At 40.9% G+C, this 21,783-nt stretch overlaps 1 protein-coding gene across 3 annotated transcripts in view; it reads left to right on the top strand.

The window, feature by feature from the left end:
* The window catches only part of STX12 (syntaxin 12), a 51,538-nt gene extending 29,840 nt beyond the window's left edge, over positions 1–21,698 (top strand). Inside the window, exons 4-10 of one of the 3 annotated variants that reach the window (XM_011955546.1) lie at positions 250–387; positions 7,422–7,465; positions 9,476–9,544; positions 9,647–9,752; positions 15,371–15,443; positions 17,477–17,559; positions 19,497–21,695. In XM_011955546.1, the coding sequence (XP_011810936.1) occupies positions 250–387; positions 7,422–7,465; positions 9,476–9,544; positions 9,647–9,752; positions 15,371–15,443; positions 17,477–17,559; positions 19,497–19,595 (612 nt within the window). In that variant the 3' untranslated portion in view covers positions 19,596–21,695. Of the gene's footprint in view, positions 1–249; positions 388–7,421; positions 7,466–9,475; positions 9,545–9,646; positions 9,753–15,370; positions 15,444–17,476; positions 17,566–19,496 lie in introns of all 3 variants that reach the window. The other 2 variants (XM_011955548.1, XM_011955547.1) reach the window with 2 other exon arrangements.
* Positions 21,699–21,783: the final 85 nt, after the last annotated feature.

Raw genomic sequence — 21,783 nt, 5'->3', positions numbered from 1 at the left:
AAGAAGTTAAATGCAACCCAGTTCCCAGGTTTGTCAGAATAAAAGAAGAAAAATTCTGACTTGGTCTATAAGTATTAATGAGGGACTTAAGCTAGCAAAGAGCACATTTATTAATTTAAAGAAGAGACTATTTTATATTAATGTTCCTAGTTGGAAATCTTTAAGGGGTATAATTTTGCTTTTAAGTAGATTAAAACCAAATGATTCTGGGTTAATATGAAATCTCAAGTTCTTGCTTGATTTCCTTAGCGCCAGCAGAGACTTCAGAAGGAACGCCTCATGAATGACTTCTCTGCAGCCTTAAACAATTTCCAGGCTGTGCAGAGAAGGGTATCCGAAAAGGAAAAGGAGAGTATTGCCAGAGCAAGAGCTGGATCTCGTCTTTCTGTAAGTTGATTCCCAAAAGAAGGTCTTTGCAATATCAGAATGTTCTTTCCCAAGTTTGTGTTTTTTTTTTCTTTTTCTCTTTGACCAATAAACATATAAGTTAACTGCTGTGAAAATGGCAGGTTGGTGTAACCTACGTAAAAAATATGTATGCATGTGATCAAAGCCTAGACAGGAATCTGAATGAGGGTTAAGAGATATAGGAGGAAGAACTATGTCTAATTTTCTTTTTTATTTTGATATATTGGTTTTAACGTTAAAAACTTGAAAATAAAAATAATGAATCTGTGTCCTGGAATATAATGGGCTAGTTTATTTGGACTAGCCCTCTGTTTTTGAAAAGGATGACCAAATACTGGATTTTAAAAATCCAGCTTCTCAAAAGTATCAAAGATTTATGAAAATATTAAGATAAAGCCTGAGAGGTCAGCAGAACACTGAAACTGCTTTTGCATTGAATGTCTTTACTGAAGGCAAACTTGAACTTCAGTTTTGATATCCTCATGGCATGAGGAGGATAAAAGTCAAAGCCAAAGGTCCACGCAAGATGGAGAATATAAAAGAAGGTACAACTCAAATTGAACTGGGCCATAAGAGACTATATCCTTAGAATATTAAGTCAAAAGTAAACTCTCCTATCCCCCAGCAGATTGCAAAAAGATTGCATTAGCACTGAACTGAGCAGATGGAGGAAGAGGGCATGAGGGAGGAGAAATCCAGACAAGATGACCACAAAGTAACCTTCTTCAGGCAGATTTTCTGCTCAAATTCATCCTACCTGCATGGTTCAGTGGTCCTGGACTGGTACAGTCACCTATGTGCAGGGTAGAAGCAAACACAGATTCCTTCTAGAAAGACACCTTTATCCTAGCCCTGAAATAATACTCTCAAATAATTTTTCTAGAGCAGTAAGTACCAGTTACTAAAAATAACCATGTGTGCAAAGAAACAAATTACTTTGAACAAGAATTAGTAGAAACAACAGTGAAGTGAAATATACCTACAAAGACTTTGTATATTAGAATTATAAGACAACTATACTTACTGTGTTTAGAGACATAAAAAGCTAAAAACCTCTGCAGGAAACTACACAAAGCTTTGAAAAGTGTCAAAAGAATTTCTAAAATGGAAAGATATAATACAGAAATTTAAAAACTTAGTGGATGGGTGGTTTAACTAGAAAATTGGTTAGAAGATATTATCCAGCATGTAGCATAGGGGGTTAAGAAGTTAAATATGGAAGAAAGATTATGAGAAATGGAGAATGGAGAGAAAAGATCTAGTGTAGTTTTAACTGGAGTTATAGAATGAGAATAGGGCAAACATAGAACAGAGGTGATATTTGAAGAAATAATTACTGATAATATTCCAGAACTGATTAAAAACACTAGCCTACAGTTTCAAGAAGACTAACAAATCCCAATCAGGATAAATAAAATCTCTAATGTAGATATATCAAAGACAAACTTCAAACCAGAGACAAAAAGAAAAGTCACAAAGATAGCTGGAGAAACATTAGAATACCTTCAGAGATACAACAGTTACATTGACAGTTGACTTCTCAACAACAGTGGAAGCCAGTAGAGTGCTATCTTGAATGTTGATGAAGGACAGTAACTGCCTACCTAGGATTCTAAATCCAGTGAAAATATATGTCAAGAATGAGGGCTAATTAAAGACATTTTCAATCAAAAGAGAGTTTTCTATCAGCACCTTATTGAAGGAAATTCTAAAGAATGTATTTCAGGTGGAAGGAAAGTGATCTCAGATGGAAAGTCTGAAAAGCAGAAAGAAATGAACAAAAAAAGTGGTAAATATGTGAGAAGATAAATCACAGACAGGAAGAAGACATTGCTGTATATTTAATAGCAAAGGACTAGCATTTAGAATATATAAAGAATTTGGCCAGGCGTAGTGGCTCACGCCTGTAATCCCAGCACTTTGGGAGGCCGAGGTGGGCAGATCACGAGGGCAGGAGTTCAAGACCAGCCTGGCCAACATGGTGAAACCCTGTCTCTACTAAAAATATAAAATTAGCTGGGCGTAGTGGTGCATGCCTATAATCCCAGCTACTCTGGAGGCTGAGGCAGGAGAATCGCTTGAACCTGGGAGACAGAGGTTGCAGTGAGCTGAGATTGTGCCACTGCGCTCCAGCCTGGGGGACAGAACAAGACTGCATCTCCAAAAAAAAAAAAAAAAAAAAAACCCAGAATTCCCATGAATCAATATGAAAAAGAAAGATACAACTCAATAGAACAAAAGTTATCAAACTTTTTGATCTCAGTAACCCATTACACTCCTAAAAATCATTAAATTCTCTGGCCGGGTGCAGTGGCTCTCCCTGTAATCCAGCACTTTGGGAGGCCGAGGTGGGTGGATCACCTGAGGTCAGGAATTCGAGACCAGCCTGGCCAACATGGTGAAACCCTGTCTCTACTGAAAAATACAAAATTAGCTGGACATGGTGGCCAATGCCTGTAATCCCAGCTACTCAGGAGGCTGAGGCAGGAGAATCGCTTGAACCCGGGAGGCGGAGATTGCCGTGAGCTGAGACCGCGCCGCTGCACTCCAGCCTGGGCAACAGAGTGAGACTCCATCTCAAAAAAAGAGAATGAGTGCTGAGAGAAGGGTGAAGCCCCTTATAAAACCATCAGATATTGTGAGAACTCACTCACTATCACGAGAACAACATGGGGAAAACTGTCCCCATGCTTCAGTTTTCTCCATCTGGTCTCACCCTTGACCATTGACCATCTCGCCTTGGATTATTACAATTCAAGGTGAGGTTTGGGTGGGGACACAGAGCCAAACCATATCAGACCCCAAAGAAGTTTTGTTTATGTGAGTCATATCTGTTGATGTATACTGTATTAGAAATTAAAACTGAGAAAAGTTTTAGATGTTTCTTCATTCATTTACAAATAATACACTTATTATGTATTAACATGAATATAAATTAGATTTTTTTATGCACATGGGGAGAGAAGGAATTAAATTAGATTTTTAATTAAAAACAAAATGTTTTTCCAAGAAAAAAATTAGTGGGCATAGTAGCATTGTTTTCATTTTTGCAAATTTTTTTTTTAATGTCTGACTTACCAGAAGACAGCTAGATATTCATAGCTGCTTTTGTTTTTTAACCTCCATACTAAAGATGTAAGTGATTTATATACCACCATTATGGTATTAGAATATTCTGAATTTGACTGTTTACTTACTTTTACCAGTGAATGTTATACTTTCATATGTTCTCATGTTACTAATTATTACGCTTTTCATTCAGCTTGAAGAACTCCCTTTAGCATTTCTTATGAGGCAGGTGTAGTGGTGATGAACTATCTCAGCTTTTTTCGTCTAGGATTGTATCTGCTTTATTGTGATAGGTTGTTCTGGTTGAAGTATCTGAAGAAAATACAAGCTGGCAGAAATATACAATTGAAAAAGGAATATTTTTATAACCTTTTCAGATCATTTTTGATACTCTTCTTTGATACTACATCAAAACTTGACAAAAGTTAATTGCATTGTAGAATCTAAAACCATTATAATGACTTCATACTCTGTTACACTAACATCTGTTGGTTTATGTTATACTTTGATTGGGTCTTTTATCCATGCATGATTTTTATAGCATCATGCATTTATCATTTGGATAATATTGGTTCCCTGAGTTAGACAGCTCTTCCAAATATCGATACATTTCATTTCACAATATTAAAAAAAATACACATTTTCATCAGTTTCTCCAGAAAAGTCTTTAAATATTCGGAAACTGTTACAGTGGTAGATACAAGTCTTCCAAAATTCTATTTTTATTTTTACTTGAAAGCTGCATTTTTATCATTGGCAACAAACACCCTCTGTTGTTTTCCTTGAAGTGACAGGCTCATACTTATTTTCAACAAGTTGTCTGCCAAATACCCATCTGAAAAGTTTATATGTTTACATTTATAAAAGTTTTAAAGTGTTTAAATAAGTTTTTAGTAAGTTCTTATAAAACTATATTGAATAAGTAAAAATGGTATTCCCTAAAAAAAGTGGCTAGTTCAGCCTGCAGTTCCATTACACAAGTGCTTTTCCTAGAGACATTGTGTTTTTTTCTTTATGCAGCAGAAGTACTTTATGTGCACTTCCCATTTCACAATACAGAATAGTAGAAAGATGTGTACTGAGGGGTCAAGGTTTAATTAATAATTTGTATGGCTTTGAGGACACACTGACTTTTAAAATACTGTGTGTGGTGATGAAGAGTACAATAATACTAGGCAATTTGGTGCCACTGCCTTGAGCCATTTTATCTACCTGTATTAGGCCATTTTCACACTGCTGTAAAGATACTACCTGAGACTGGATACTTTGTAAATAAAAGAGGTTGAATTGACTCACAGTTCTGCATGGCTGGATAGGCCTCAGGAATCTTACAACCATGGTAGAAAGCCATGGGGAAGCAAGGCATATCTTACATGGTGGCAGGAGAGAGAGAAAGAGAGTGCAGGGGAAATACCAGACACTTAACAAACAACCGGATCTCATGCGAACTCCCTCACTGTCATGTGAACAGCATGGGAGAACCACCCCCATGATCCAATCACTTCCCACCAGGTCCCTCCCTCTGCACGGATTACAATTCGAGACAAGATTTGGGTGGGGACATAGAGCCAAACCATATCACTACCATTGCCTTTTTTTAATTTTTAATTTTTGTGGGCACATGGTAGGTGTATATATTTATGAGGTACATGAGATACTTTCATACAGTCATGTAATGTATAATAATTACACCATGATAAATGGGGTATCTATCCCATCAAGCATTTATCCTTTATGCTACAGACAATTAAATTATACTCTTCTAGTTATTTTTGAATATATAATTAATTATTATTGACTATAGTCACCCTGTTGTGCTATCAAATACTAGGTCTTATTCATTCTTCCTGTTTTTTGTGCCCATTAACCATCCCCACTTCCCCGCCACCAGTCCCCCACCATTGCTTTTGCTCCATCCTGTTGATATTTATACTCATGGAGCAAATAAACACATTAGTATTATTTTGAGTAATGGTCAAATGAAAAGGTACTCAGCTTCTTTAGTAATGGTGAAATTACAGATTAAAGTAACAATGAAATACTATTTCATGCCCACAAGGAGGGCAGAAGTTTAAAATTCTGTGAACACTGGGAGTTGTCGTTATGGATATGATGCAACGGGAACTTTTTTATCTGGCCAGTGGTATAAATTAGAACAACTACTTTGGAAAACAGTTTGGCTGTTTTTGGCTCTATCTTCAGAACACATGCAGACCTTGTGATCCAGCAATTCTACCCTAGAGAAACCTGTATGTGTTATACCAGGATGTATGTACAAGAATGTGCATAGCAGCATTGTTTGTAGTAGTCAAAAATTGGAAACATCCAGATGTCTGTCAACAGTTGAATGGATAAATTGTGATATGTTCATACACTATAATATCATACAGCAAAGAAAATGATTGAAGCACAGTTACATTCAGTATCAGAGATGGATCTGGTATAATCTGGAATGATTCAAAAAAAGCACTAAAGAATATAAACAGTATAATTCCATTTATGTAAAGTTCAAAAATAGGCAAAATGATATCGAATAAGGATATAGCTCACTATTCTTAAAATGCAAGAAGATGATTTTCACAAAGTCCAGATAATAGATACTTTAAAAGGGAGGGATGGAGTTGTGATTGGAGAAGGGCACATGGGTGGGCTTTTAGGACTCGCAGTGTTATTTCTTGATCTGGGGAAAAGGTAAAGTAAAAAGAAAAAAAAACCCCAAAAACCCACAGTGTTCCTCTGAGTGGATAGAAATTTGAAATTCTCGGCCGGGCGCGGTGGCTCAAGCCTGTAATCCCAGCACTTTGGGAGGCCGAGACGGGCGGATCACAAGGTCAGGAGATCGAGACCATCCTGGCTAACACGGTGAAACCCCGTCTCTACTAAAATACAAAAAACTAGCCGGGCGAGATGGCGGGCGCCTGTAGTCCCAGCTACTCGGGAGGCTGAGGCAGGAGAATGGCGTGAACCCGGGAGACGGAGCTTGCAGTGAGCTGAGATCCGGCCACTGCACTCCAGCCTGGGCGACAGAGTAAGATTCCGTCTCAAAAAAAGAAAAGAAAAGAAAGGTTAGTTTATGTGTGTTTATGCCAAATCCCATGTCTTCAGAGTTTAATATTTATTGATGATAGATTGATTAGCAACTTTCTCAAGGATCTCATATACTCTTTTTTTTTTTTTTGAGACGGAGTCTTTCTCTGTTGTCCAGGCTGGAGTGCAGTGGCACAATCTCAGCTCACTGCAACCTCTGCCTCCCAGATTCAATTTTCCTACCTCAGCCTCCTGAGTAGCTGGGACTACAGGTGCCCACCACCACGCCCGGCTAATTTTTTTGGTATTTTTAGTAGAGATGGGGTTTCACCATGTTGGCCAGGCTGATCTTGAACTCCTGACCTTGTGATCTGCCCGCCTCAGCCTCCCAGAGTGCTGGGATTACAGGCGTGAGCCACTGCGCCCAGCCAGATCTCATATACTCTTGACCACACATCAGTAAAAATCAAAAAACCTCAGGAGAAAAAAAGGTAACACCATTTACATTAGACTGAGTTTTGAAGTGAGTCTGCTTTAGTGCCTAATATCCTATGTCCATTTAAAAAATTTTTATATGTTCTGAAATTTTGTTTTCTTGCAACTTTTCAACTTCTCTTAATCTACCTCCCCCCAAATTTTAAAATATTTTGTTGTTATTTTTATTGTTAGCCCTCTCTCCTACCCTTATTATTCTCAGTATGGTTTCTGTTCAGGACTCAAACTGGAATGCAGATTTTCTTCAACCACTTTACACCCACTTCTTAGTTGAGACAGATTGCCAGAGTCCTATGTAATCTTACAGATTCTGTGGGTGTCAAAGGATATTGCTTCTTTATACTATGCTAAGGAAGGCCTTGTTTTGTGTGTCTGTGACGTGTTTCTGGATGACAGCAGCAATAATGCCATCTACTTTCTAGGCAGAAGAGAGGCAAAGAGAGGAGCAGCTGGTCTCATTTGACAGGTAATAGAATTATTTATACATCCTGCTGGATAGTTGAAATGGGAATCTATCTTGTTATATTTCTTTTAATTTCAAAATCAATGAAAAAAATAGAGGGCAAAAATAAGGGGGTACCTGGGGTAGATAACATAATCCGCAGAATAAAATTAAAAAGTCAAAACCATGGGCTTTTCCAAGTTTTTTGAGTTATGGAAGGAGTAATTTCAAGATGAATAAAAAATTCCAGGAAACCATTGATGTCTACGTGTTAAGCAGAGAGGTTGACTCCCTAGTAATAAGTATGAACCCACATGTCTACAAATTAGGAGGTCTAAGTCATCTTACCTCTAATTCAGATTTAAACCTATCAGAGTTCTTGGGTCTCTGTTTACTCATTTATAAAATGGAAGCAATTCATCCTTCTAGGAGTATTAAGAGGGAAACCAGACAATTTGCATCTGAATGATGTTCTTAACTTCTCCAGAGTAATCCCATAGAGGTGTATTTGTGGTATTAGTTTAGAACTTGATATGTTTTAGCATAGATACACATCCATTCCTCCCAACAACACTATGAGCACCTCAAAGGCCTGGGAACTCTATCTTACTTAGTTTTGTATCTCTAGCATGTAGAGGACGTTATTTAAACGTTGTTTTTTTTTTTTTTTTTTGAGACGGAGTCTGGCTCTGTCGCCCAGGCTGGAGTGCGGTGGCCGGATCTCAGCTCACTGCAAGCTCCGCCTCCCAGGTTTATGCCATTCTCCTGCCTCCGCCTCCCAAGTAGCTGGGACTACAGGTGCCCGCCTCGTCGCCCGGCTAGTTTTTTGTATTCTTTAGTAGAGACGGGGTTTCACAATATTAGCCAGGGTAGTCTCGATCTCCTGACCTTGTGATCCGCCCGTCTCGGCCTCCCAAAGTGCTTGGATTACAGGCTTGAGCCACCGCGCCCGGCCTATTTAAACATTGTAAAGGTGAAGTATGATTTATGATACTGTTGGGAAAATGCATAATAATGGAATTTCAAAGTCTTTTATATCTAGTATAATAAGTAATATGTTTTCCTTTTAAATGCTTGAAAATAAAGAGGCAGTGGGTCATGGTGGCTCAAGCCTATAATCCCAGCGCTTTGGGAGGCTGAGGCGGGTGGATCACCTGAGGTTCAAGGAGTTCAAGACCAGCCTAGCCAATATGGTGAAACCCCATCTCTACCAAAAATACAAAAATTAGCTGGGCGTAGAGGCAGGCGCCTATAATCCCAGCTGTTCTTGAGGCTGAAGCAGGAGAATCGCTTGAACCCGGTAGCATTCACTTCACTCCGGTCTGGACGAAAGAGCGAAACTCCATCTCAAAAAAAAAAAGGGCAGACTTAGGTAGCTCAAGCCTGTAATCACAGCATTTTGGTAGGTTGAGGGAGGATAGCTTGAGGCCAGAAGTTTGAGACCACCCTGGGCAACAAAGCAAGACCCCTGTTTCAAAAAAAAAATAAAAAGAAATAAAGAGTTATAACATTTCTCTAGCTTTCTGTTAAGAGGGTTTTTTATGCGTTGTTTGTTTTTTAATAGAGATGAGGTTTTTGCTATGTTAGCCAGGTTGGTCTTGAACTCCTGGCCTCAAGCAGTCCTCCTACCTCAGCCTTCCAAAGTGCTAGGATTATGGTGTGAGCCTCCATGCCTGGCCTGTTAAGAGGTATTTAACCCAAAGCATAACCTCAAGGAAATTTTTGAAAACCAGGAGATGTGATTCTGTTGAACTAACTGGCAAAGCACTGATAGGTCACTTAGTTTGCTCTTCTCCACCCACTTAGTACTGAAGGTACCAATGCAGCTTGCACTTTGAGAGTGCTCTGGAAGATGATGGGGCAACATAATTCGATGAGTTCAAATCTCTGGCTACTTTCCTTGTCCGGCAAGCCCCAGTGAGATTACAGAGTATACCCCTAAATGGAAACAGCCAGGAGTCCCATCCCTCATAATTCTGCTACATGTCAGCTTTGTCCATGGAAGCTGAGTCTTTGTTTTCCTGGTATAATCAGCTCTTTGCTTCCGGATATGAAGAATGTGGCCCTCCAGTACTTTATTGATAGCAGAGGAGTGGAGCCCTGGTGATGTCTTTGCATAGGTTCTGCTGGCAGTAGAGATGCTGGAGATATGTCTTGTTATGCCTTTGAGAGGAGAAATCACCTAGTGTGCTTCTCTCCCCGCAGCCATGAGGAGTGGAACCAGATGCAGAGCCAGGAGGATGAGGTGGCCATCACTGAGCAGGATTTGGAACTTATTAAAGAAAGAGAGACGGCAATTCGGCAGCTGGAGGTGAGAGCCAGGTCATGTTTTTTATTTGACTCAGTGTATTTGCAGGTATCTGGACTCGTTAGTTCACTTTAATTATCTTAGTGATTATGAAAAAGCATAAAATGTGTCATTGTGTGATTTGTATTTTTTCTGTCTCTGTGTAGTCATGGTGGGTTTCAACTACTGTTTTTTTGTTTTTCTTTTGTTTTTTTTTTGTTTTCTTGGATGGAATTTCGCTCGTCGCCCAGGCTGGAGTGCAATGGTGCAATCTTGGCTCACTGCAACCTCTGCCTCCTGGGTTCAAGCGATTGTCCTGCCTCAGCCTCCTGAGTAGCTGGGATTACAGGCATGCGCCACCATGCCCGGCTAATTTTGTATTTTTAGTAGAGATGGGGTTTCTCCAGGTTGGTCAGGCTGGTCTTGAACTCCCAACCTCAGGTGATCCACCCACATCGGTCTCCCAAAGTGCTAGGATTACAGGCGTGAGCCACTGCGCCCGGCGTGAACTACTGTTATAACGGTATTGGCTTTGGTGCCCAGGAGTACTCAAATCCTTTCTTCAATCACCACATCTTATACGGATCACCACATCTTATTTCTCCTGGAGAGATGTACATGGAGAACAGAACAAGGCAGACAGATATTTTATTGGTCCTTAGAACTCTGACCTCAAATCTCAGTGCCAACCTCCGGGTTAGGCAGGACTACATGGAGAGCCCCTTTGCTTAGTCTGAAGAGCTCAGAATAAAGGCAGGCCAAAAGTCTTGCTCCATTTTTATATATCCTGAAGTCTAATCCCAAGTTGTAAATCTTATCCCTTCAGTGGGTCAGAGAAATAGGAACAGTTTTTGAGGTGGAGGTTGAGGGAAAAGTCTGTAGGCCTTTCTTACCTAACTGAGCTTTCAACTTTAATTTTGCACAGTGACTAATAAAATGTCTTTTTTTTTTTTTTTTTTCAAACTGAGTCTCGCTTTGTCGCCCAGGCAGGAGTGCAGTGGTGCTATCCCAGCTCACTGCAGCCTCCCCCTCCTGGGTTCAAGCGATTCTCCTGCCTCAGCCTCCTGAATAGCTGAGACTACAAGTACGTGCCACCACATCCAGCTAGTTTTTGTATTTTTAGTAGAGACAGGGTTTTGCCATGTTGACCAGGCTGGTCTTGAACTTCTGACCTCAAGTGATCTGCCTGCTTCAGCCTCCCAAAGTGCTGGGATTACTGGCATGAACCACTGTGCCCAGCTAAAATATCCTTAACCCTGAGTTTTCTCCAGTTTAGTTTTTTCCGAAGGTAGAAGGCTGCCATCGCTGGGATTGCGGGAGGAGAAAAGGAGAGAGGGAAGTTTTGAGCAGTGGTTCTGAACTGTGACTGCATGTGAGGATCACCTGGAGAAGATTTTTTTTTAATGCCCAGCTGTCATCTAGCACTAATTATTTGATGGAATAATGTGAAATTCCTGTTTATTATATGTTAAATATGGGCAAATATCCATTATTTTATATGGTTCAAACTAATAAATCATAATTTCTGGGCATGAGGCCCTGGGCATGGGTGTTTTTTTAAAAAGTTCCCCCAGGTCATTATAATGTGCAGCCAGGGTTGAGACCCACTGTCCTAGAGGCCATCAATGTCTGTTTTAATTTATTTATTATTTATTTTTTGAGTCAGAGTCTTACTCTGTTACCCAGGCTAGAGTACGGTGGTGCATTCTTGGCTCACTGCAACCTCTGCCTCATGGGTTCAAGCAATATCTCCTGCCTCAGCCTCCCAAGTAGCAGGGATTATAGGTGCCCACCACCACGCCTGGCTAATTTTTGTTTTTTGTTTTTTTGTCTTTTTTTTTGAGACAGAGTCTCGCTCTGTCGCCCAGGCTGGAGTGCAGTGGCGCGATCTCGGCTCACTGCAAGCTCCGCCTGCCGGGTTCACGCCATTCTCCCGCCTCAGCCTCCGAGTAGCTGGGACTACAGGCGCCGGCCACCACGCCCGGCTAGTTTTTTGTATTTTTAGTAGAGACGGGGTTTCACCATGTTAGCCAGGATGGTCTTGATCTCCCAACCTCAGGTGATCCACCCGCCTCGGCCTCCCAAAGTGCTGGGATTACAGGCTTGAGCCACCGCGCCCGGCCTTTTTGTATTTTTAGTAGAGATGGGGTTTTGCCATTTTGGCCAGGTTGGTTGTGTCTGTTTTTAGATGGGATAGTTTATCCTTAAGTTATGATTATTTTATTGCCTTCAAAAATGTTATCTCTTTACTCTTTTTCACCTACTGCTACTACTAATTGAATTAATTGTCTAACATTAGAAATATGGCTAAGTGCAATGGCTCATGCCTATAATCCCAGCAAGTTGGAGGCTGAGGCAGGATGATTGCTTGAGCCCAGGAATTCAAGACCAGCCGGGCAATGTAGCAAGACCTTACCTCTACATAAAATAAAAAATTAGCTGGGTGCTGTAACATGTACCTGTGGTCCCAGCTACTCAGGAGCCTGAGGTAGAAGGATCACTTGAGCCCAGGAGATCAAGGCTGCAGTGAGCCATGATCGTGCCACTGCAATCCAGCCTGGGCAACAGAGCAAGACTCTGTCTCAAATAATAATAATAATCTTTCCTTTAAAAAACAATTACTGGCTGGGCGCACTGACTCATGCCTGTAATCCCAGCACTTTGGGAGACTAAGGTGGGTGGATCACCTGAGGTCGGGAGTTTAAGACCAGCCTGGCAACAGAGCGAGACTCTGTCTCAAAAAAAATACAGTCAGCCCCTCGATATATGCAGGTTTTGCATCCTCAGACTCAAGCAGCCGTGAATTGAAAATATTTTTTTAAAAAAGCAAACTAAAAAATAACAATACAATAAAAAATAATACAAATGTAAAAAGCAATACAGTGTAACAGTATTTTACATAACACATTGTATTAGTTCAGTACATTACTAATACAATGTAAGCGCTATGTAAAATAGTAATATAATATAGTAATGTAACATTATATAAGTAATGTAGAGATGATTTAGAATATAGGAGAGAATGGGCATAAGTTATATGCAAATACTATGCCATTTTGTATCAGAGACTTAGAGGAAGGGAGTCCTGGAACTAATCCCCTGTGAATACCAATGGAGGAATGTACTGTTATAGCAGAGTGGAGTGAGACATACGGAGCTAAGGAAAGAAATGTAATGGATACCAGGGTATAACGGATCACTGCATATTCAACAGAGGAAAGTCCAAATTCCTTAGCCTAGGTTCAATTTTCATATCTAGTAATTTCCAAACTCTGACATACAAATTCTATGTTATGGCAAAGCTAGGTTATTTCTCTTTAACTGAGTTGCCTTTCTGTTTATATGACCTCTCCTTTGCTTCACGGCACGACTCATGTCCTACCTCTTCTGCACAGTCTTCCTTTACTCCACACCTTTCTATATCATTAATTCAGTAATTTCCTATACAGTACTCTTTCTTCTTATTTTATTGTGCACTTATTCCCCACCTCCACCCCAGTTAGCTGTATTCACAGCAACTAGTAGACTGCCTCAACTATGGTAGACTCTTAGCAAGTGACTGAAATGCTGACAAGACTTGCTTTAGCAGATAGTCCACTATAGTAGACTCTTAGCAAGTGATTGAAATGCTTGCCAAGTTATGATTCCAATTACCCTTCAAACTTGGAAGGGAATTGCCCTCAGATTTCTACAGGGTCATGCCCCATATGACCATCCCTTTAATAAGACAGGTTTCCATTGTCTTTCTTCTGCCTGATCATGAGTCAGAAAAACTCAAATATAGGCCAGACGTGGTGGCTCACACCTGTAATCCCAGCACTTTGGGAGGCCAAGGCAGGCAGATCAGTTGAGGTCAGGAGTTTGAGACCAGCCTGGCCAACATGGTGAAACTCTGTCTCTACTAAAAATACAAAAATTAGGGCTGGGCGCAGTGGCTCATGCCTGTAATCCCAGCACTTTGGGAGGCTGAGGTGGGAGATAAGGAAGGAATGGAGGAAGCGAGGGAGGGAGGGAAGCTGGGCATGGTGGATCACGCCTGTAATCCCAGCACTTTGGGAGGCCGAGGCAGGTGGATCAGGAAGGAAGGGAGTGAGGGAGGGATAGAGAGAGAAGGGAGGGAGGGAGGGAGGGAGGGAGAGAGGGAGGGAGGCCAGGCACGGTGACTCACGCCTGTAATCCCAGCACTTTGGGAGGCCAGGGTGGTGGATCACAATGTCAGGAGACCAGCCTGGCCAACATGGTGAAAGCCCGTCTCTACTAAAAATACAAAAATTATCTGGGCGTGGTGGCATGCGCCTATAATCCCAGCTACTCAGGAGGCCGAGGCAGGTGAATTGCTTGAATCTGGGAGGTGGAGATTGCAGTGAGATGAGATTGTGCCACTGCACTGCAGCTTGGGTGACAGAGTAAAACTCCGCCTCAAAAAAAAAAGAAAAAAAAAGAGGCCGGGCGCGGTGGCTCACGCCTGTAATCCCAGCACTTTGGGAGGCTGAGGCGGGCGGATCACAAGGTCAGGAGATCGAGACCACGGTGAAACCTCGTCTCTACTAAAAATACAAAAAATTAGCCAGGCGCTGTGGCAGGCGCCTGTAGTCCCAGCTACTCGGGAGGCTGAGGCAGGAGAATGGCGTGAACCCGGGAGGCAGAGGTTGCAGTGAGCTGAGATCGGGCCACTGCACTCCAGCCTGGGCGACAGAGCAAGACTCCCTCTCAAAAAAAAAAAAAGAGAGAGGGAGAAAGAAAAGGAAAGAAGGAAGGAAAGAAAGAGAAAAAGGAAGGAAGGAAAGAGGAGAGAGAAGGAAGGGAAGGAGGGAGGGAAGGAAAGGGAAGGGAGAGGGAGAGAAGGAAGGAAAGAGAGGGAGGGAGGAAGGAAGAAAAGAAGAGGAAGAAAAAAGGAAGGGAGGGAGAGAGGGAGGGAAAGAAGGAAGGAGGGAGGGAGAAAGACCCAAATATAGGGGATTTTGCCAATGTTAAATAAATTCTTTCACTGCTGTTAGGAAAATAAGCTGCAGTTCAGCCCACCGAGCTGATTTGTTTTTCCCTTCTTTGATCACAGTAGTAAATAGGATGTAGTCCATTCACTTTGGAAATGCTATCCACAAACCATCAGCTTTTTGTCAGTCATCTGGGAGTTACTATAGGGCATTGTCCAGTGATGATAGAATCCAGCAGCTCCTCACACAGTTCCAGAGACAATCCCAGGGGAAAAGAGGCTCCTTGCATTCCTCAGATAGCATGATCTTGTATAAACATTTAAATTCTGTAGTCCAAAGTCCCAGTGGTTGTCGTCAGGAGGCACTCACAGGCTTTTGTCACAAGGCCTAGCAGTCTCCGCATAGGGCTGTCACACCAAGAATTTGTCTATATCAGCACTCCAGCCTTCTGCTGTACTGTTTCGACTTGGGCACTCTTACTGGTTCCCATGTAGCATGTCTAATTAACGTTGCTTGAAGGGTGAGTTTATGTGCCTTCTGTTTTACAACATTGGGTGGGCAGCAATAGATTATTTTTTGTTTATGGAGAAAGCATGCTTTATACAGCCTTAAAAACACACATGTTAATAGATAAAACTAGGTATGTGAGGGAAACAAATCTTCTAACATGTTGCTTAATGTTAGTTAATTGTTTTTTGTCTTCCTTAGGCTGACATTTTGGATGTCAATCAGATATTTAAAGATTTGGCCATGATGATCCATGACCAGGGTGATCTGATTGGTATGTATTATTGATACCTTTAATCTCAAGGTGAGTGGATAGTATTTGGCATGTATCTGTAATCCCAGCTACTCAGAAGGCTGAGGCTCAAGCACCATCTGGGAGTTTGAGGCCAACCTGGGCAACATAATGAGAATTTGTCTCTTTAAAAAAAAAAAAAAAAAGAAAGAAAGAAAGAAAGGAGTTAGGCTGGGCATGGTGGCTCACACCTGTAATCCCAGCACTTTGGGAGGCCAAGGCGGGCGGATCACGAGGTCAGGAGATCGAGACCATCCTGACTAACACTTGGTGAAACCTGTCTCTACTAAAAATACAAAAAATTAGCTGAGCCTGGTGGCACGCACCTGTAGTCCCAGCTACTCGGGAGGCTGAGGCAGGAGAATTGCTTGAACCTGGGAGGCGGAGGTTGCAGTGAGCCGAGATCGCGCCACTCTACTCCAGCCTGGGTGACAGAGCGAGACTTCGTCTCAATAAAAAAACAAAAAAAAAGGCCGGGCGCAGTGACTCAAGCCTGTAATCCCAGCACTTTGGGAGGCCGAGGCGGGCGGATCATGAGGTCAGGAGATCGAGACCATCCTGGCTAACCTGCGTGAGACCCCGTCTCTACTAAAAAATACAAAAAAACTAGCCAGGCGAGGTGGCGGGCGCCTGTAGTCCCAGCTACTCGGGAGGCTGAGGCAGGAGAATGGTGTAATCCCGGGAGGCGGAGCTTGCAGTGAGCCGAGATCCGGCCACCGCACTCCAGCCTGGGCGACGGAGCGAGACTCTGTCTCAAAAAAAAAAAAAAAAAAGGGAGTTAGTCATATCAGCTATAGAATTAAAGTACATTTAGGAATGCCATTTTAAAAATTACCAAATTTATTTTTCTTAGCAATATTCTTATGTTATCAAATATAGAAATTAAATGAGGCCTCATGAATACTCAGTTCCACTGACTTCTCTGTAAGTCTTTGTTTAGAGAAATAGCTCTCAGCTTCCCAGCTTTTATCTCTATAAACTTGCAAAATTATGGGGTTAGTAACTTTTTTTTTTTTTTTGAGACAGAGTTTTGCTGTTGTTGCCCAGGCTGGAATGCAATGGTACGATCTCGGCTCACCACAACCTCCGCCTCTTGGGTTCAAATGATTCTCCTGCCTCAGCCTCCCAAGTAGCTGGGATTACAGGCATGCGCCACCACACTTGGTTAATTTTGTATTTTTAGTAGACGGGGTTTCTCCATGTTGGTCAGGCTGGTCTTGAACTCTCGACCTCACGTGATCTGCCCACCTTGGCCTCTCAGGTGCTAGGATTACAGGCGTAAGCCACCACACCCGGCCAGCAACTCTTTTTTTAAAGCTTTCTATATGGAAATAATTTCAAGTTTATTAAAAGTTGCAAAAATAGGCTGGGCATGGTGGCTCACACCTGTAATCCCAGCACTTTGGGAGGCTGAGGTGGGAGGATCACTTGAAGCCAGGAGTTCAAGACTAGCCTGGGCAACATAGTGAGACCCTGTCTTTGCAAAAAAAATTAGCCAGGAATAGTAACATGCACCTGTAGTCCTAGCTACTCAGGAGGCTGAGGTGGGAAGATCACTTGAGCCCAGGAGTTGGAGGCTACAGTGAGCTATTACTGTGCCACTGCACTCTAGCCTAGGCGACAGAGTGAGATTTCGTCTTTTAAAAAAAAAAAAAAAAAAGTAGCAAAAATAAAAATATCACAAGGACCTTCTTTATACCCTTTACCCAGATTTACCTCTTATTAACATTCTACCCCATTTGCTTTATTATGTATTGTTTCTCTCTTTATGTGTATATACATAATTTTTTATGAATCATTTATGGGTAAGTTAAATACTTCATAACCCCCCAAAATTTATTGTTTTTTCCCCAAAGAATAGGGCTAGTCTCTTATCAAGGTAGTAACTCGATTTCATGGCTGGATAGTTTGGATAGTGGTAGTGAAACCAGAACCCATAACATCAGAAATCTGTTCAATTTGCAGTCTTGAAACATCTGGGTGTGTTAAAACATCCTCTGTCCTTCCTTTTGCAGATAGCATAGAAGCCAATGTGGAAAGCTCAGAGGTGCACGTTGAAAGAGCCACTGAACAGTTACAGCGAGCTGCTTACTATCAGGTAAAAGTGGGTACCAAAGAAAGTCACTCTGTGTTGCAGACTCTTTAGGCCATCAGAGTACATTGACATATTGAGAACAGCTACAGCCTTTTGCTTAGGTTTAAGCTAAAGGAAAGTAGCCATAATTGCAGTTCCAGTTCTATTTTTAGTATTTTCCTTTGCAGATAGATCTACAAGAGAAAATCACAGCTTGAATAAACTTACCAGAAGCTTAGTAACTGCAAAGCTAACCCTATAAACTAATATGATACCTAAATCTGCTATGAGGCGATTTTATATCCCGAACAGCTGAATGTATTTCAATTAGGATAGTAAGAAGTGCAGTTCAAGTGGAAGACTTCATAGATACTTTATGTTGATTCCACTGTTGCCATAGCGCATGGACATAGAATCAACTTCGACTGCTATTTATATATGAATAAATAGGGGTAATCATTCTGAAACTGTTCCTGTAAAGTGAAATCCTTCTATATGTTAGTCGAAACTCTGTTTTTTTTTACTTATCCAGATCTTTATCTCAGTGTACAAATAATGTGAATGAAGTCCTTCTTATTTCCCTTCAATTTGGTGTCGCATGGCTTTTTAGAAATAAATAGCGTTTCAGTTATTGTCCGTGTTCCTGGGATAGCTGTGTTTTACCTGGGAGTGCTCATAAAGAAATTTGTATTTAATAATAGTGTTTCCTCTAAAAACTATGTGATTGGGCCGGGCGCGGTGGCTCACGCCTGTAATCCCAGCGCTTTGGGAGGCGGAGGTGGGCGGATCACGAGGTCAGGAGATCGAGACCATCCTGACAAACATGGTGAAACCCCGTCTCTATTAAAAATACAAAAAATTAGCCAGGCTTGGTGGCGGCCGCCTGTAGTCCCAGCTATTCAGGAGGCTGAGGCAAGAGAATGGCGTGAACCTGGGAGGCGGAGCTTGCAGTGAGCTGAGATCGCACCACTGCACTCTAGCCTGGGCGACAGAGCGAGACTCCGTCTCAAAAAAAAAACAAACAAAACTATGTGATTAATTTAGTGTCCAACAGTAAAGGAATAATTAAGTAAATTATATATATCCACTCGTTGCATATGAGAATTAAGAGATGTTATGAAGAGTTTATAACAGAAAAATGTTTATACTAAACATTAAGTGGGGAAAAACATCAAACATCATACAGTGTGATCCCAGTTAGGTCAAATAATATACATAGATAACAAATCAGAAAGAAATACCATCAAAGTGTTGACAGTATTATCTATGATTTTTTTCTCCCTCTGCTTGATGTATTTTTTTTTACAATGAACATAACAGTTTTATACGTATTATAAAATGTTATTAAAATACACGTGTACACATAACTTATTTTATTGCAAATAATGCCTGGCAGCACAGGTATAGCTCCTTTTTAAAATTGTATGTGGGGACTTGGAATTAAAACGTTAAAACTTGCACTACTCAGCTGGGTGCGGTGGCTCACACCTGTAATCCCAGCCCTTTGGGAAGCCGAGGCAGGTGGATCACTTGAGGTCAGGAGTTCGAGATCAGCCTGGCCAACACTGGCGAAACCCCGTCTCTACTAAAAATACAAAAACTAGCTGGGCATAGTGGCACATGTTGTAATTCCAGCTGCTCAGGAGGCTGAGACATGAGAATCACTTGAACCTGGAAGGCGGAGGTTTCAGTTAGCGAAGATCACACCACAGCACTCCAGCCTGGGTGACTCCAGCCTGGGTGACGGAGTGAGACTCTCTCAAAACCACCAAACAAACAAAAAACACTTGCACTACTACCTAATGCTGCTGATGTAAGATTTCTGGGAAAGTCTCTGCATAATTTTGTATAGATAGAGTTAATCTTTAATTACAAGGAGACAGATTTATGAAGCATTCTTGGAGTCTTACACATAAAAATTTTGTTTCATGAGTGTCTTGTTTACATATTTCTTTCCTCAGAAAAAATCTCGCAAGAAGATGTGTATCCTGGTGCTTGTCCTGTCAGTGGTTATTGTAATCTTGGGACTTATTATCTGGCTAGTTTATAAAACGAAGTGATTGCCTGCGATCGTTCTCCCGCTGAGCTGTTTTCAAGGGCAAGTGCTTGGTGAAGTCTTGCCAGAACAAACCGATCACAAGAAGACAGCATACACCAGAACGTCCTGTAATCGTTTAGTTAGAAACTAACTACTAACTAGTCTTTGGAATTAGTGACCTATGGAGACAGTATTTATCAATTTATCGATTCTGTTGATTTCTCAAATTAGGAATTAACTTATGTGGATTTTGCTTCCTCTTGTATTCTGATTGCCCTTCATCCCAAGTGTTTACTGAAAATTCCATTCTAGATATTCTTGTTTTGACAAATGACACTACAGTCTCGTAATGTTGTCTTTTATGTATATACAAAATTTACCTTTTTACTAGCAACTGAGATAGAGTTACTTTCTGGCACCCAGTATATTGGAGTCTGTCAGAAACTGTATAATAGGCCACCAGTTTTTATTATTTAACATTTTAATTTGAATTTCTAAGAAGCCTATTCTCTATTTGGAAAGATTCTGGCACTATACTTAATTGGAAGTTAAAAAAATTGTACATGTGATCCAGAGTAAATGAGAAGTAAGTCTCTATCTGAGCTGGTCAGTTACTGGAGTACGTTACTAATCTGGGTTTAAAGTTTACTTCATTATCTGCTAGTGTCATCCACAGCAGTTCATCCTCATCCACACTAAGCCATCTTGTTAGCTTTTAAAAGAAATTAATTTAATTAACATTAATATACTCTATGGGCTCCCTCTGCTACCTGTCTGCATAGAAAGGCAGAATTAGACATAGCATGCTTTGGAAAAGCAAATAGGAATGGTTGGGAATGATTTAATCTTGTTGTTGTTGTTGTTCACTTGTGGTTCTACATTCCTGGTGAATGATGAATGTTGCTGTCAAAGGGCTGCCCCCAACCTTATAAGGGTTGCTGGGCATTTGAAGGCAGGAAGATTTTTAAAGATAGATTGAGGTTGGTTTAAAATTATTCCTGTGAACCAACAATAAAGCAAATAAGAGGTTCATTTTTGTAAATAATACTGGTTTCAAATAGTGATGTTAGACTTAACCTAATTTATAAACAAGAGATTAATATCTCCATGCATAGTTTTAGACAAAAAAAGGTGTTTCAATAAAATTACTGTCTTGTAATATAAATGTTGTCCACTTCCCTTTTCCACATGCCTAGAACAGTTAAAGGGAACATAGTTTGTTTAGGCTCCCACATAAATGTGAATCTGGCCAACAACTTTGGTTCACCCTTTAGTGAATTAGAGGATTTGGCTACCCTGAGTATATTTATATTCATTTCTTCCATTCTCCTTCTGTTATTATATTTAATCTTCTAAACTAAACTAATGTGAACAGTAGGGAAACAAGGGCCCAAATGCATAAGTTTCTTTGCACTCTTGCACTTACTTAATACAAATAAATGTTTTTTAAAGCTTTTGTAGTATGTTTCTATGAGTTAACATCCTAATGAGGTAGGTATTAAGTAATGTGCTGTCATGAGAAAAACAGAGACTTCCAAGAAAACTGGAGACCAGGTGTGGGTTGGTTTGGGGATGGAATAGGTGTAGCTGCCTTTCCTTGAAAAACAGTGTAGAGATGGCTGGGCGCAATGGCTCACACTTGTAATCCCAACACTTTGGAAGGCTGAGGTGGGAGGGTCAGTATATCGGTATGTCTGAGCCCAAGAGTTCAAGACCAGCCTGGGCAATATAGCAAGACCCCATCTCCATTTTTTTTTAAATGATTTTTTACTTTAAAAAAAGTACAGGATAGAGCTGTTGGGGTGGTACAGTGGCCCAAAGCGCAGCTTCAGAGATAATTCCTTGCTTCTATGACCACTTTTTAACTCCAAATTACAGTCAGACTTGGACTCATCATTTGTAACATAGGAAAGAAAAAAGTCTTGGTTGTGAAAAACGATTGCATTTGGGTAAAATAAAGTGACCATGCTTCTGTTCTGTAACACTATGTGACCCGTGGTTGTTGTAATGGTGATCATGGAGAGCAAATATGAACTTGGCCTAGATTTTAAATGCCCTAGAATTTGTGATAGTTGCCAAAGAGGTTCTCCTAGGTGGTCCTAATAAACCTATTCACAGAATTCTCCTTATCTGTGCCTTGATTATCATTGGGAGCATCATGATCTAGGACAGCAGTTCTTAACATGGCTTCACATAAGAAACTAAAAAAA

This window comes from Colobus angolensis, unplaced genomic scaffold (genome assembly GCF_000951035.1).
Source record: "Colobus angolensis palliatus isolate OR3802 unplaced genomic scaffold, Cang.pa_1.0 Scaffold4, whole genome shotgun sequence".
Taxonomy (NCBI): Eukaryota; Metazoa; Chordata; class Mammalia; order Primates; family Cercopithecidae; genus Colobus; species Colobus angolensis.
Note: the sequence above shows the minus strand (reverse complement) of the source record. Positions and strands in the feature narration are given on the sequence as shown.